General features: G+C 38.2%; 1 protein-coding gene across 3 annotated transcripts in view; it reads right to left on the bottom strand.

Moving 5' to 3' along the window:
- The window catches only part of Ndst4 (N-deacetylase/N-sulfotransferase (heparin glucosaminyl) 4), a 324,323-nt gene that overhangs the window by 27,769 nt on the left and 278,550 nt on the right, over nucleotides 1-18,004 (bottom strand). For 2 of the 3 annotated variants that reach the window (XM_006501860.1, NM_022565.2), the window contains 2 exons: nucleotides 17,261-17,443; nucleotides 2,582-2,678 (listed from right to left, as the gene is read on the bottom strand). In XM_006501860.1, the coding sequence (XP_006501923.1) occupies nucleotides 2,582-2,678; nucleotides 17,261-17,443 (280 nt within the window). Of the gene's footprint in view, nucleotides 1-2,581; nucleotides 2,679-10,640; nucleotides 10,728-17,260; nucleotides 17,444-18,004 lie in introns of those variants that run through there. The other variant, XM_006501859.2, reaches the window with a different exon arrangement.

Below are 18,004 nucleotides of genomic sequence, written 5' to 3'. Positions count from 1 at the left end.
TTTGAAAAGAATAGATCAGAATGAAGAAACTGTGAAAAGAAGAATCACAAATTGCACAGGAAAGTGAGTTAGAGACAGACTGAAAGCAGGGGGGCACTTGCAATCCAGGAAGCTCATTGACTGTTTTTCAGACTCACAGTAAACAAAATTAAATGAGAAAAAGGAGAGAGAAGGGAGCAAAGAGGTTTGATTTTTTTTTAAAAAGACCTACAAGAGAACTGAGAAGATGGATAGCTTAATATCTGTGTGGGGATTGAACATGGTTGGATCAGGGCACAGATAAATGAATGCTTTAAAGTTATTGCTGAATATCCAATAATTGATATTTTATAACCTCACTCAGTATACAAGATTTAATCACACAATGGCTGTGGATTTGTATTCAAATTTGGGAAATAGAATGTTGCCTTTGCAAACTTAGCCTTACATCTTCATGCGATCAGGAGCTGGGAGAGGTGAAGTATCCTCTTGTCCCTTGGCAGCAAGGAGAGACTTTGTACTCTACTAGGGAAGAGAAACTGTAGCTTAATGTTCTTACAGTCAGGTATGCATTCTATGTCACCTGCCATAAAACATCTGTATTTTTGTCCCCTGTTTCTATCCTTCTTGGCAATTATTTGTTACACAGTCCTGCCTTTCGTGGAACTGGAGGAAAGAGTTTTGTCTTAGGAATACTCAGGGAAGTATTCTAGGTTTACACAACCAACCCCTTACTTGTAATGTGCCAGGCAAATTATGAGAATTTAATACTGGACAGATGGCACTTAGGGTTATCGGCTGAAATTGATGCTATTAGAAATCTTTTTGCACACTGGTACTATGGCTTCTGATGATGAAGGTGAACCTCCTCACGGAAGCTAGAAACATGATGTCAACTGGTTGTAAGTCCCTGGCTCTTCTTTCTTCAGTCCCTGGCTGATTTCAGCAGAGGACTCTATCTAAGACTCAGTCGTGGCAAAATGGGAACTCACAACCTTCTAGTCTTATAGCAACTGAAAAAAGAACCTTTTGGGGCCCATTTTTTGTACCTTGTGTTTATTTTAGAGGTGAATGTATCATTTGTAAGTTGCTGAAAATCAAGCTTGTTCAAGGGTGGGTAAGCTAGCAACTACCTGTGAATTCCCTTTAGGAGATTTGCAAACTCTTGACTACAATGGGAGCTTTGTTTATATGAACAACAGGGGTCTGTGGTTGGATTTTTTTTCAAGTTATTAGAACCATTTTCGTATTAAAATACTTTTTTTTTTGCCACAAGAATACTGACATGCAATTTCTTTGTTTTAACTTCTTGTTTGATTTGAGAAAGTTTTTTTTTTTTAAGTTAAAAGCTTTATCATTGCCATGTGGATAGACCACATATTAAAATCTAAAGATATAACATATTGGTTTTATTAATATGAATAATAAGGAGGAAAAAGATTTATGGTTAATAATGTGTAGTTTTCAGCATAACTAAGCAGGAATAATATTCCATGACAAATGATAGAGGGTCTGTCCTTAAATTAAATTTTTAACACAATTTTACAACACAGGGGTGTTTTATTTCTTTACTATTTATTCTTGAGTTAGCAGTGCTGTAGAGAGCTGCAGGAAATTAATGCACATTTTAAACAACAAAAACATGATATATCTAAAATATGTGCTGCATTTCCACCCTCCCTGCACGTGTGTTAACTTGCTGTTGTGATACAATTTATAGTCTCAGAGGAAGAAAAGATTTCAACAACCAATATCTGATAGTCTAGAAATTTTGCCCACAACTTTTAAAATGATCTACTCTCTTGTATTACAGATATCTCCACTGTAGGAGCCTTATTTACTGTGCCTGCTTGTTTTGTGTTATGGTTTGTGCTCTCCCCGATGAAGGTGCTTCAAGTCCAAGTAGTGAATTCAAAATACAGCAACTCAATAAAAACTTTAATTAATCAGGATATAAGCAAAGTATATAAAACTGTCACACCCTGAAGAAAGTATAAAATATTCTAATTGAAAGTGTCATCTCATTGGTGAAATACTTTCATTCTCTTTTACTACATCCTTACACAGTTGTCCTTCAGTGCATAAAAAATACCAAGGGAGAAGGGTCTAGGAATATTGGGGCATAGCAGAAAACAAGCCTACAGCACATTAATACTTAATGATTACTTTAACAGCACACATATAAAACAATTTGTGAGTAATAACAACCATGGTTCTGGACAGAAATCAATACAAACCTGATGTACAGTGTAAAACAGTGTGAGTCCGAATAATAAATCACCATTTATGACTTAACACAGGGATTAATTAGGCAAAGCCACAATAAGTAAAAAACAGAAAAGCTGCGACCTTTAGACTAAAAAAATAGCAATACGCTGATACGTACGGTAAACAATTTTAAACTCTACATCTAAAGCTTTTAGAGTTCAAGTCCAATTAAGCAAACAATAGGGTCTTTTGGAGGCTATTAGGATAAATGATGTTTCATGAGGAGGTACAGCAGTTCAACAATGAGCTTTCATAGGTCACAAAACAAGATCCCATACTGTCATGTCACATGTACAATAACCACAAAGGAAGAAGCATCACTGCCTCGCCTTACCTGTCTTCTGTGGCCCAATCACAAGGAATTTCGGTAAATGGTCACAGGTTTTCTCCCTGGACCAGATGTCTTTGTGTCGTTTATCGTCGCATGGATTCTGCAAGGCAGAATAACAGGTCTTACTGAATACTGGATCCTGCCCGGCTGCTATGTCTTAAGAATGTTTCAAATAAGACAGGATGAGATTCTTGTCTGATCTTCTAGAGCTGGGTCTTGCCTCCTGTTATGGTTCTTTGATTCCCAAATCCTTTCCTCAGGTACAGATTAGCTGATTTTCCTACCCAAGGCTTGACAAAGCACAGCCGTAAATCAGTCCTGCTGTGAAGTTCATGCTATTTATGACATATAGTCATGGGGACTCTGTCTGTGCCTTGTGTTTTATGTCTGTGTGTCAGAGAGGCCTTACTTGACTGAGACGCATGTAACTACAATGTCACAGCTTCTGTATATTCTTTTCAAAATTAACACATCCATATAGTAGATACTGGATACTCTATTTTCAATTGAAGATGATAATCTTTGAAAATGTTTCTGAAGATAATACCAGTCAGGTGAGTTGTTTTGAACTGAGATTCTTCCTACTACTCTGACAATTATAGATTAAAAAAAAAAATCATAGTTTTCAATATTTTATGAAATAATTAATAATTCTATTCTAGGACAGAGTAGATGTTTTATCAAATTAATGGTGCTAGATTTGTCTAGAAATGTTTACACAAATGAGCCTCCATTTTTCAATTAAAGAATGCAAAACTGAAACCTTTTATGTCATTTCAACACTTTTTAGTTAATTTGTTTAACCCCGCTTAGTAATTTAAATTTTTACTTCAAAATGAGATGGTAAAAATGCTAATATAGAGGATATATTATTTCAAGGAGGTATTTTTCTTTAAAAGCACATTTACTTATTTATTTGAGTTAAGGCTAGCCTCAAACTCATGAGCCCAAAGTGATCTTCCTGCTTTAAACTCCCAAGTATTTAATATTACAAATACATGCCTATATGGCTTAAAATCTTTTCTTTTCTTTTCTTTTTTAATGTTTAGAATTCATTGGTAAAAATTATTTTCTCAAATTAGATTTTGGCAGATTTTTCAAAAACATGTCAAGCTAATTCCTTATATGATTCAGAGGTCTCATTAAACGTCTCATTGGCCCATTGACTTGGTACTCACTGCACCAGATAAAAAGCAAGAGGAAGACTCTGGCTGCCTGGCTAAGAAAAATGCACCTGAGAGTTTGGGAACTGAGATAGTCTTACATACCTGCGGACCAGGGACTTAAGTAGCAGAAGTGGAGTTGGAAATATTTTAAGTTCAAGGCTAGCCAGGGAATGAAGTGAAGACACTGCCTCAAAAGCAGTCCAAGCCAATGCAACTACACGATGGAGTTCAAGCATGCAAAGTGACATGAGTTTGTTTCATTTGTAAGTGTTAGAGGTGTAGACATCTGGTACATGCTGGAGCATCCTGTCAAAGGGAGATTTTTCTCTCTTCAAACTTTACCACTTAAATGAAAGGACACTGCCTAATCAGGTTCTCTGGGTATTGTTAGCCAGCATGTTGTTATGGAAATCTTTGAATGGAGTCCCAGAGCAAGGTGGGTGTTTCAGCTGTGCATTCAAGAAGACCTATAACCTTGTGCCATCAAATACTGTGCCACACAGTATCTGGAGAGACACTGAAGCAAGAACAGTGCATGCCACACATCTCTCAGTCTTACACTGTAATCCGTTTTAAATAGATAATTCAGTTTCTGATATATGGCCAAACTCTGGATTATAGTGATTTTTGGAGGATTTTATTTTTATATTTATTTTTATTTTTATTTTTTGAGACAGGGTTGCTCTGTGTAGCTTTGGCTGTCCTGGAACTCACTCTGTAGACCAGGCTGGTCTCAAACTCAGAAATTCGCCTGCCTCTGCCTCCCAAGTGCTGGGATTAAAGGCATGAGCCACCACTGCCTGGTGAATATAGTGATTTTTTTTCCAGTCAATAATGTAATGGTATGACTATGTTCTCCCACAAGAAACTGGTAGTCATGTCTCACAAATCATAATAAGTGTATTCCATTTCTACTTTTGTAAGATGGAAGTGATGCATCTGGGATTGTTCCCTAGCAGATCCAACACCTCTGACAAACAAGTATCCCATGATCCTCTGTCACCAGCACTTTCTTACGGATGCCTGTGTAAACGTTCATTTCTGTTTTTTCATGATGGGTTTTCTGCAACCTGCTGAAGAGAGGAAACCCTGGTATGGTTTGTGGATGGATTGACACACGTAAGGGCAGAAGCCTACCATGGACACTTGCTACAATGTTGTTCTATGTGAATGGTTTCCTAAGAGTAATAGTTAAAAGAAACCTTTCAACTGGCAAAATTTGGGGTAATATAACACATTTCCAGCAGACATGGATGTCTTTACACTTGTAGGCATGCTTGAGCCAATCATCATGAGGAGGGAAGACAACTACAGTATAATGAGAAAAGGACCTTCAATCTCCCAGGTTACTGGGTGCTCCCAATGCAGCTTAACTGTAAACTGCAGAGGCCAACAATAATGATTTGAGAAAGGTTTGATTACAATCAGAACAAAGACAACTAGTGTTTTTGCCTCACAAATGAAGCCATCTTTGCTAGAGTATTGCCTTTTTCTGACAGAACACCTGGAGAAACTCGCTGGAGGATAGCCAGTGGAGGAGAAGATGGCTATTGTCCTGAGACAGCACCAGAGACACCAGGTAAGACTTCTAGTAAGCAAAGAGTGAGCCCAATGTTAGAAGTTCCAGAATAAAAGAAGGGATGGAGGGGAATGCATTGGCTACAGCATTGGCAACAAATATAGCAACTCAGTTACCCATTCTCACAACAAACATCTTCAAGGTTTCTTAGGAAACGTGTTCTTGGAAATCTTGTCAAAACTGTCCACTTGAAGTGAACCACTGTAAAACACAAGTGGAAATGAATGGGCTCTTGGTATTTGATGTTGAGGATGCTTTTCTGTCCACTGGCAATGTCAACTGTTCTCCTTAGTCAAACATAAGCAATAGCCCTCTCAGACCTCCCGCTGGTACATGCTTTGGTGTGTGAGGGGAGGCTGTAGATTGAAAACTGCCCTTGGATGAATGCTGCATGACTGGCAGCTCACACGATGCATCTCCCTCCTGCTCCTCAGAGGTGTCCCATATCCAATGCCAGACAAGAGATTATAAGAGGACCCGCTCCTCTCAGGTGACACAGTTGTCTGTGTGACTAGTTCTCCATGAAGGGAGAGAGAAGACTATATTGCATTGAGGTCACATTCTCAGTCAGATATTTCCCTTTTGTATGTCCATCATTATTACCCTATGGTTCCCCCCTCCAAAAGAATGTTTCCTCTGTAAAACCTTCTAAAGAATACAATGGAGCAAGTCATACCTCATACAATTTAAAAATGCATGTGATATAATGTCTTTATATCCCCACCTCCCACCGAGATTACCTTAATTTCATGTGTACATGCCATCTGTGCTTTGTGCTTTGGTCAAATTCACTTCTATATCCTATGCTATAATTCCTCAATACCACTCTTCTCTCCCAAGTTCATGTGATCTTTGTTACAAAGCCCACTGAGTTTCATTTAGTGCCCGGGTTCAGGACCCTCCACTGGTGCACATTTAGCTTCTCATAACCTGGATCCCTCAAAAGATTCTTTCTCCTATCAGCTGTCAATTGTAATGGCTCCTCAGCTATGGTGAGGCTTCATTGACACCTCCTTGATTCATGACAGGATTTTGTCTGGCTTGAACTTGGACAGATCTTGTAGATCTTGTTACAAGCACTGTCAAGTCCTACCCTCAATTGCCAGTATCTAGAGAACACTCTTGTGGTAGCAACCCCTTGCCCTGGCTCTTACAAGCTTTCTCCCCTCTCTTGCTCCATTATTTCTGAGCCCGGGGAAGGGAGATGTGATACAGATGTTGCATTTTGGGTTAAAGATCAATAATTCCATTGAAGATCATTGAAGCACATGATAATTTACTTTGGAAAATACTACACTATATGTTTTTTGGATTGTCTAATAAATTCATGCTTAGAAACCTCCAAAATTGGAATTAAATGAAAGCTGTTAAAATTAGTATACCTTCTTTAAAAATGAAATGTAAATGAAGAAAATACCTAATAAAAAATTGAAAAAATGTAAAGATAGAGATTCCATTTTATGTTGACCATCATATATTTCTTCCAGTATATCTGTCCATAATTCAATCTTCTACCATTTACACCCATAGTCTAGGCTTAACTTAATTCTGTATCTGTGTTTTCACAACAGTAAGGAAGGCTGGGCTAGCGTCTTTTAATTTGTTCTTTATTTTTATTTTTAGTTAGTAATGAAACATTCCTGATTTTCCTCATTTCACAAATATCCTAACAAGAAGTTAAATTTCACAGCCCCTCTTGGATCTGTCTTCTGATGAAAAGGTTTTATACAACTGAAAGTGAGACAAATGATATGAAGTCTCCTTTTAAAGTTAAAGCCACTCTCTCTGGGTTCCCCTGTTTCAATTATTGTTGGCTATAAAATGGCTGTAATTGAAGAATGAGCATGCCTTGAAGTCAGAGGTGGGAACCGTAGGTAGAAGAACTTACTAGAGCACTACACCGAGTGCTTGTATGGAGCAGAGGTATCTAATGCCTACAGCTCTCCCTTTAGGGTAGTGGAAGGAGTGAGAATCACATTTCTGCCTTGTTCCAACCAAGGTGTATTTTAATACCACTGTACAGCATTACCTGTCATTGACTGGAATGTGTTTCAGTGTTTTCCTCTTTGAGAGAGTAAGGAACTTGTGACAGTGTGGGTCAATACACTCCTTGCTTCAATGGGAATATTCTGCTGTCAGGTGTGCTAAAGTGCAGCGGAAACAACCAGTTTTCTTTGGGGAATAGAGTTAATTTACTCTTTGCATATGCCTCTTCTCTCATTGGTGTTTTCTCAGCAACACATAGCTTAAGCCTGCTCAAGGACCTCTCCGAGTACCACTTTCTGAATTACGATTGCTCAACCACCTAGTGCATCAGGCACACTACATTCCCCATCTCAGAAATAGGATAGTCTGCTTCCTATGAATCTTTGAATAATTCATTTTCCTGTTCAATGCCCAAATTTTCACTCAATTCATAGTCGAAGTTTTGCCAATTTCTCTAGCTTATGCTTAATACCCGCTGCAAGCTCCCCTTAGCCCAGTCAGCAAGAACATGAACCCAGGGGGCTTTATATGCTTTAATCAATGTTCTTAAATCCCTAGACCTCAGTTTCTTTATTTGTAAAACAATGATTAATAGTTTCTACCACATAAGGTCTTTGTACCCATTAAATTCATTACTAGTATTAAAATAATAAAAGCATGCTGTATATAAAAGAGTACTTATTATTTTATTCCATACCAGCCTTTTCTTTCCCTTTACCCTATTAGTGAGACAGCTTGAACAAAGAAAGTCTAATTTAACCAATGGATTATATTATTATGAGCAACTATCAATAGGACCACTGCCTTCCCTTGTGAACATAGCCAAGTCTCCTCCTGGCTTTGTCTACACCTTTATGTCATACTTCCTTCATATTTCAACACCTAAATTATTTTGTACATGCACACAATAATTTTATTCAGTTAAATTATAGCTGCAGCTTATCATAAGTCCATCTATAAGACTAAATCTTCTGACAGTGATACTGTAGCCTGTGTTCCTCATTACTACATCTAGCATATGGGATGCTTGTAGACTGAAAAACTGATATCCCCCACTTCCAAAAGGCTCAGGAAACTTTGTGGAGCAGGTACAGACAGATCCTGATACAAGCTTGAAATATAGCATAATATAAGCTATGTGGATATCTGTTTCCAAAATTATGACAGAAACAAACAGACAGAACTCCTTACTATTCTAAATATTATCTCTCATGGCATCCCTGTAATTGAGTTCTTGCTATGAACCTGTACAGGCCACTTTATGACTTACACATTCCTTTCTTTGTATGGTAGTATACCCTTGTTTGTAGACATTTGTCCATTGGCTGTAGGCAATAAGGAAGAGGTGTTCAGCTCCTACGGTTACTGAATTTCTCCACACACAACTCATCAAAGGGCCAGCATCAGAACTGCTGCTATATTTGCTCAAATGAAGGTTTCTTCATGCTTCACAAAGGCAGGAGAGCAAGTAAATGCAGCTCTTAGTGCCACCAGGCAAAGTATGACCAATCTGTGAGAGCCTTCCTAGTTCTTTTATGTTCAAAGAGGCTACTTATGCTCACTCACAGAGTAAATGCCTTTCTTGCTTATATTTCTACTTTAACACTGATGAAATGAAAATTTTCGGGGGCACCAAATGGCTCAGTAGGCAAAGGGGCCCACCATGAAGCCTGACAATCTAAATTAAAAATTTCAGAATCCATATAATAGAAGAAAAGATCTGACTCTTAGCAGGGTTTCTCTTCTCTCCAAGAGTGAAGTGACATGTGAGTGGACACACACACATACACACACACACACACACACACACACACACACACACACACACACATCATAAAAATTAAAAGTGCTCTCTCTCACGCACACATACATACACAATGAGAGGGAAGGGTTGGGGAGGAAACATCGCCTAGTTGTTGAACAATGATACTGGTTAAATTAATATACTTCTCTGATCACTATACCAACAGATACATGCCATTATCTGGGTGCTAAGATGGTAGAGAGCCCACTGTTCTACATGCTTCATTAGAATTAACAGTTGACATCATTTCAGATCTTCCCAGAGGTTTGTTATGGTCCTAACACAGTGCTTACATCTCAGCAGACTGTCTTTCTTTATGACTGTGCTCTGTTTCGGTTATAACTACCTTGGGGCTTTCCAGCTGCCTGTATTTCTGCTGTCACCCCTTCCCTGGCACAGTCCCCTCCTTGCCTGTTAATTACAACTGTATTGACAAAGCATTTGCATTTTCTATTTTATATTCTGGTAGTGGTTGTTCAGACTTTCCCAGTGCTGAGTTTCAAGATATTGTCTGATTATTTCAATGCCAATGCATATAATATCCAACTTTTATTGATCACCTTCCCCATTCCAGGCATTTGCTTGGCATAGATTATTTCTAATCCTCAAAGTAAGACACATTTTATTATCCTTTCTTTATCGCTGAGGAAGGTAAGAGGCGATAGGTTTTAGTTTGCTGTTACTGAAGGTCACACAGCAAGTTAGTTCATATTTGGAATCTGAAGCTGCAGTTAAGTTGTTGTAGCAGGGGGCAGGTAGGGCTGGGGATTCTGGGAGAAGAAGGGACAGCATGACAGAAACAGAGACTTTGGCTGTGAGACTGTTGTTCGCAGAGGCTTTCGCAGACCAGGAAGAGAAGCCGTTCCTTCATTTCATGCTTCCTTCTATTGCTATTGTTTTAATTTTAAAAGTCAGGACATGACAGGGCACTTATGTAGATCGCTTCTCATTCGACAATAAGCTTGTTCCCTACATAATTGAAATAAACAGATAATAATAAATCACAATAAACAGCAAGTCACTGCCTCATGTATCTAGCAGTAGAGATATGTTTAAACTGTGAGAACAAAATTAAGTCAAAATTGCTTCAGGCAGCCTGCAGTTATGGTGCCAGGCTGTGAATCTGTGACTCTCTCTGCCTTCATGAAGTGAGGTGACTCAGGGAGGGGTTGGCACATGGACTATCTGAAGCAATTTTACTAGTAAATAAATATGGAAGCCTTGCAGGTAGAAGATTCTTGGAAGCAAAAGGCAAGACTCAAAAACCGAAGTCAACTCTAATGAAACCCCTCCCCTGAAGAAGTAAACCATGGATTTTGAAAAGGTCCTACCACGTGTGTCATTTTGAACAGCGTGTTTTCATAGGAAGGAAAACAACTTTTGTTTCCATGAGATCTGGTTAGCTCAAGCCCCCATTTCCTTTGTGCCTCTGAAAATCTGCTTTGTTCCCAGCTTCTCTACCCTTCTCTTCCGAGCTACTATGGAATGATTATCTGGGAATTGGCTATCACCCTGTGGGTCACATACCTGTTCCAGATAGGTAGGCCTTAATTAGACCCTAATTAATGGTAGAATTCATTTCTCCTTGACTTGCTTTCTGCTGTTCCAATTTCGCTGGTGAAAGAATGATATAAAAGACATTTTTTTAAAAACTCTTACTTTTTCCCATCTCTGCACAGTGGTGTTGTTTTGAAACTACACCTGGTACATTTCTTCCTTGCACACATCTGTAAAGTGTTGTCACCAAGGCTTCACTGCACAGTGGAGGGACTTCCAATTTTCTGTCTGTCACCATCACTTATACCTAACATAATCCATGTGCACCAATGAGATATTCTAATAAGAAGGTTTATTCTCAGTTCTTTGATAAACAAGTCCTCGTGGTCTATCTGTGAATCAGACTCCATCTTAGCTTCTGAGTCTACACGTGCTTCAAGAATCCCCTCCCGAGCCCCTCAAAGATGGAGAAAAGCCCTGGCTTCCTGCGAGCACCGATCTATAAGAACTACCTTAACCCATCTCTTGTGGCACCTGGTGGTCTGACTATTTTTTAAAGTTCACTTTTAAATCATTGAACAACAGAGAAGTGTAAGCACCAACGTGTAGGCTAGGGCTGATGGGAAAAGGACCTTGGTTCTGTGTATGGACTGAGGTAGGTGAAAATCTTAACAATCCTACTGTAAGCACAAGGTGCCTCTAATTTGTCCAAAACACCTATGTCTTGCTTACTATATTAGACATGTATTTATTAAAGTGAGTGGTTACTCTTACTCAGAAATGTTTTCATAGGAAAACATAACTATAGCTCATGTTAACAAATGGCTGTAGTCCTCCTCCCCCTCTACCCCAAACAGTCCAAGCTACTACTTGCATTTTTATGAATATACTACAGGAAATAGATACCCAAATTAAAAAACAAAAAACAAACAAACAATATCAACAAAAACCAGGTCTGTGAACTCTCATGAGCCAGTTGGCTTACTGTAGGATTATTCATTTGTTGTATCATTCAAATTACTAGAGATTTCTATAAAGCATACACAAAACAATTGTCTTGTTTGTTGTTAAATGGGATGCTTTAATGTAGTTTATGATTATTTCAGTTCATAAAATATGACAATACTTTAACTTTTATTATTTTAAGGAGATCTCTGTGTATATTTTTTTCACTGATCACATGCTAGAAAATATTTCTGTGATAAGTTCATCTCTTGACAAGAAAATATCTGAAAATGATTGGTAGGAAAAGGCAAACCCAAGACTTCTCAGTTGCCACAATCTCTGACCTTGTAGTATCAAAACTGTGGTGCGATTCGCTAAAACTTAAACAATTAAAATTGGGAGAATCATTCCTGTAACTTAGAAGCAGTCCTGAGAGTATAAGAAAATGTTGTAGGATAAGGAGAGGGGAGGTAGAATATTAATACATAGACAACTTTCCACAGTAAAAATATGAAACCATATTTACAATGGTCCTTTTTTTTAACATAATAAAAAGCTGTTGCTGTTTGTAACTCTCATGGTGGCAAAACTTTCCTGTTATGTAACTATTTTCAAAGTGTGGTTTTAGCAAATTCCCACTGAACCCATCATTGGATTCTTCCAAGCTTCAAGAGACAGTCCATGATGGAAGGAGGCTTTTCTTTCTGAGCATAAAATCACCAAACTGCATCTGAGCCAGAATAAGAAAGCCTGGACTTAGTCCCAGCTCATCACTAATAAGTTAAGGGACTTATTTCAGTTCCCAAGGTTGGGTTAGATGTCCCTAACTTGTTTTGTTCTTACCATCTATAAGTCTGTGTCGGCATTCATTTGTTACTTCAACAGACAAATATTAATAGCAGGCACTGTGTTGATGCAACCTGTTTTGTGATTTGTTTACATCACCAATACTCAAATCTTATCATCGTTAACTAAATCCTGCTGCCTTGATATCTAGAATCAACCAAACTGCTAGTCACCTTCAGTTAAGAACTGGGATTTACTTCCCCACATTTGTCTCTCTCTCTATATATATATATAGAGAGAGAGAGTGAGAGACAATGGCAGAAACTGAGAAGACAGCTCAGTGAGCATTTCCCTGGACACAGAGCAAGCAGGAATCCACTTCATGCTTGGATGTTTGTTGATCCTCCAGAGTGGCTGAGGGAAGATTGAGGCTGAGCTAACCTGACAGGTTGAGAGCTTAAGGGCATCGATTAGAACATGTGCAAATCTTACCTCCCCACTGCCTCCATGTTTGTGGCTTTGGTTTCTATAATAGGAGTTCTTTGTTCGGATTTTTTTTAGAAGAAAAGCAATTTTTTATGTTCTGCAGTGATTATTCAATCAAAACAGTAAGGGATATGAATTAAAAAGAACCCAAGAGTGTAATTTTAAAACTCTCATATAGTAGAGACAGAGCCGTTGAGAAGTCAATCTGAGAATTATATTTTTCATGTGCATGGATACACATGTCTGTATCAAACAGCTTTAGAAGAATCAATTTCCCATGAGATAGGGGCACTTACACATTTTCGTAGCTGCTGATCATGCTGCCTATTGGCAGAGACAAACATTGCACTTTTTAATTAGGTGACAAAGCAGCCTCACATATAGAGTAGTTGGTGCTAATGAAAATTTACATAAGGAACCAAAGGAATTAAGCAGATGTGAAGATTACCATTTTTCACTTTTTCTTCCTATGTGTAGTCATAAAAAAAAGTGTGAATTGAAAATGTAAAAGAAAATAGCAGTTGATTTCTATTTAAAACTGAAGAGTACTAAATAAGAACTACTCAAAAATATAAAAAGGGTACCTTAATATTTCTTTCTCACAATATGGAAGAGCAACAACAATATTCTCTGCCTATTCTAAATGAGGGTCCTGATGAGAAGGGCATACAATGTTTACCAGCTAATTCTGGTTTTGCTTACACATAGAGAATGAGGGTAACTTCTATTTCACTTTGGATTGCTATCATCAATGTGAATAAGAAAGTAGATACAACCACGGGGAGCAAACTCAGAGCCCCCTCGTTTTTTATCAGAACTTCACCAATTTCATTTTTGACATCGCTTTTGATCGGGAAACGTCTGTCTAATATTCTGCAATGAGTCAAATGCTTTCAGCATCACATGAACCTAAATAATTTCCTCTTGACCTTGGCCATTCCTCTATTTTCTGTTCTTTGTTTTGCTGGTGGAAAATGTTTGTGCTTTCGTTTACCTTTTCAGTAAAAATGTCCATGTAAACATTGCTACGCATGTGGGAACAGAAGAGTCTTCTGGTAGCCTCTTTATGAGACTATTTTATTTTATTTTATTTTATTTTATTTTATTTTTTGGTCAAATTTTGGAATTAGAGGCTTTATTTAATAAATATATTTTACATTCCCTATCATTTCCTTAAAATATATTTCATGTTTGAAATGATTACAAAAAATAAAAACAAAAACAAAAAAACACCTACTAACCAAACAAACGAACAACTCTAATGTGAATTAAATACCATGAGGCTTGGAAAGAATTTAGTTCAGTATTTGGCAAGAAGTTGGCATATTAATCATTTTACATTCCAAAATCTTGTATTCTTTTTTGTCAAGTACTTCCTTTTTCTTTAATTGGATAGTTTGTTTACATTTCAAATGTTATCCCTTTTTCCTGGTTTCCCCTCTGTAATTCCCTATCCAATCTCCCTTCCCCCTGCTTCTATGGGGGTGCTCCCCCAGCCATACACTCCACCTAAGCACCCTGGCATTCCTCTACGTTGGGGCAACAGGAACAAGGACCTCTCCTCCCACTGATGCCACCCCTTCAGCTCCTTCAGTCCTTCCCCTAACTCCTCCATTGGGGTCCCTGTGCTCAGTCCAATGGTAGGCTTGGAACATCCGCATTGAGACTCTTTACAAGTTTCAGTTGTCAGCTGAACACACTTCAATAACGTACACATTAGCCATGTGGATAACAATGTCTTAAGACTTCCACAAACATTAACACTAGGAATACAAAGTTGTAGACTCTATGAATTGCTTCCGGATCATTGCTTTATTACTCTACTCTTAGTTATTAACTCAAAATTTTGTTAGGTTTCTATGGGTTTTATTTTTATGATACAAAGATTAGGTCTAGGCACTCATCCCATTGTGCTGGTTGAAATGAAAAGCTATGAGTACTCACACTAGTTTCACATTTCTTTCTTTTTTTTAATTATAATTATACTCTTTAATATTCCACTTTCCCCCTGGAGCCTCCCCTATCCCAGACCTCTGGCGTATACTAGAGATACTGTCTCCTAAACATTTCACAATGTTTCAAAGGGATTAGCTCTTTTTTTCCTTTTTTAATTTCTTTATTCCCTTTTTTTATCAGTCCAGTTTTCATTCCCCTCTCAGTCTGCCCCCATCTGCTCCCCATCCCATACCTCCTCCTCCACCACCACTCTTCCCTCACTCCCCGCCCAGTTTCCAAGAGGATGTCCCCACCACCCCACCCCCACCTCACCAGAACCCCCTACACCCTCGGGCCTCAAGTCTCTTTAGGGTTAGGTGTATCTTCTCTCCTTGAGGCCAGACCAGGCAGTCCTACTTTTATTTATGATAGTAATTTTTACCTCAATCCGACACCACTGTACTTTATAATTGCATATTGAATTATTGAATGAGAATTCAGATGATATTTGGAACCATCATGTTGACAAAGTCATATCAGAGCAGTGTTGGTTTGTTTCTATTTATTCTTTTAAAAAATAATAATAGTGGGCCAGTGAGGTGGCTCAGTGACTAGAGCTGCTGCCTGGGGCAAATGAGAAAGGTAAATTCAATCCTCTGAACCCATGAAAAAGGTGGAGGAGGAGAACCCAGCATTATCCTCAGACCTCCACACTTGCACAGGAGGATGCACACACCAACATTCACTTCCACACTCACGCGCTTATTCACAAAAGTGAAGCAATTACTGATTTGTAAAAGGTAAATAGCATACTTAATGATACCCAGACAGCATTAAAACTTCTTGTTATTGTTCAAAGTTCAAACTATCTGATAAAATACAGCTCAATGTGTAAGGAAACATTTTTTTTCTATTAAAGGCTGATTAAAGGTTGGAGCCACTGAGGAGAAAGATCGCTTATAGATCTACAACCTGTCTAAGACAGTTTTTATTGATGCAGTCTGTGTTACAGCTGATAGCTTGTTGGTTTGGTGTGACTCATAAGAGTGGGAGTGGGTGTGTCTCAGACTCTTCTGCCTGTCAGGTTGCCTTGTCAGGTCTTAATTTTTTGCCTTGTCTTATTGTATCTTATTTTGTCCTGTTTGTCTCTTTTCTCTTGGAGGCCTGAAAAGGAAATGATATGGAGCAGAGGGTAGTTGGTGGGGGGCCTGGGAGTAATAGCAAGTGGGAAAATGTGGTGAGGATGTAGTAGTATATGAGAGAAGAAACAATTCCAATAAAAATTATATATATGTGTATATATATATGCATACATATATGTAAATTGGTTTGTAAAGGATAATTGATTTCCCTTACAATAGGTAATCTACTATAATGTGGTGAATGGCTGCTGCTGATTCCTCCAAACATGACATGACTTGAGGCAACAGTTCATTTCAAAACATAGTAAAAATCCTCCTCTGGAATAAGGAGAAAAGGAGAAAAGATTGTATTTTATTTTTTATTTCATGTCCTAGAGCTAGCTTGACTATATACATTAGCAGATGTTCAATGGACACAGGTCTAGAGAATCCCTGGCCATCTAGACAGGGTGCTGTATGATGTGACTCGTGGAATAAAGGGAGGCAGAGAGTCTTGAAGAAAGGAAATGGGGAAGATTCTGAAAGTCTGTTTCGCAGTAATTTCTCATTAATGATGATGCTTCTTTTTTAGCGACAGGGGAACATCTGATCTGCTCTCCGCAGCCAGCTCATTGATTGTGTGGGTCGATGCAATCTGATGCATAAAGAGCCGAGTAAGTGGGAGGCAGTGCTTCCTAGATAACTGCTAAGAAGAGATAGTTTAGGTTGGATGCTTTCAAGCTGTGTGGCTTCACAGAGAGTCAAATTAGTAGTAAAAGCCATCCTAAAACTGGCAAGTCTCTCTTCTATTGATATGCCTAATGTTGCTGAAATGAGTTAGACTTAAGGAAAAGTGAAAGACACCAAACAGACACTAAATCCTTATGAACAGAAGGACAAGGCTGCTCTTTCTTTTTTGCTGTATTCTCTAGTATAAACATACGTGTTAATCTGAGGTGACCGGATCTTGTATTAATTACAGAGGCTCTGTTTCTGTTTTCAGTCTTCTGAGCTGTCCAGTGCTGATCATTTTACAGTAGCTAGCCAATCCTTGTACCACATGTAAGTCTAAAGCATTTGCTTGCCCAAAACTCCAACCATAAAACACCATCCTTACTGATGTGTTTCCAAATGAATTGAGCAAACAAGCAAAATAAGTCTAAACATTCAAACTGTAAAAGATACAAAACATTATCATTGAAGGCACTATGCTAGCTGGAAAAGGGAATAGTTTGTATTACATATCTATTTTAGCATGCCCTAATACATTATTTGATTTATTTAATTTCATGTTTATTTAATAAGTTCCTAACACAAATTAAACAGTAACACATTGCTAATGTTTTTCTCCCCATGGAGAGAAGGTTTGAATATTACCTGCCAGAGAGGGTCTTTCTGCTCAGGGAAGAGCTCGAAGTATTTGTGGGCCAGTTGCACTGGAGGCAGGGTCTGCAGTTTCAAGTTGGTCCAGCTGTGCACAAAGTTGGCCAAGTTCACAAAGGTGTACAAGCCGAGGCGGTCATTTCCATAGTTAGAAAGATGTGTCATGAAAATGCTGATCTGAGAAAGAAATAAAAATGATCCCTCAGTCTCATAAGCATACTCTCAAAAGTGGAAGTAATTGATCCACCAACATCTCACTTACCTTCAGAACTTCAAGAGAAATATAATTATACTTTTAGGTTGGCATCCACTTAATTATTTTTTTCTTAAATACCACTTTAAATTACCGTTAAAATTAAGACTGAATTAGAGTTTGGCACTAGTGCCTTGCTAACCAGAAGGGTAGTGCTACTTCCAATATCGGGTTTGTCCTAATATAAATCCAATATCACGAGACCCCAAATCATATAATCTCCAGAATGCTGGGGAACAAGAACTAAACCAGCTGCAAAGCAAAGCAACTGATTCACTTCTTCTCTGATGACGATACATTCTGATGGAGTCAGGATGGTGCCAACTACTCATTTCTTTGCATTATAATGAGGTTTGTATCTTTAATGAAACAAGGGTTTAAAAATGATAAATGTTTGGAGAGATAAGTAACTGATTGAAACATTGAGCAATGTGTGTATAGAAGCGTTCCAGGGTGGAATACAGTTTTTATGTTTTGATGGATGC

The sequence above is a fragment of the Mus musculus genome, chromosome 3, assembly GCF_000001635.26.
Source record: "Mus musculus strain C57BL/6J chromosome 3, GRCm38.p6 C57BL/6J".
NCBI lineage: Eukaryota > Metazoa > Chordata > Mammalia > Rodentia > Muridae > Mus > Mus musculus.
This window is presented reverse-complemented; position numbering and strand designations above follow the sequence as displayed.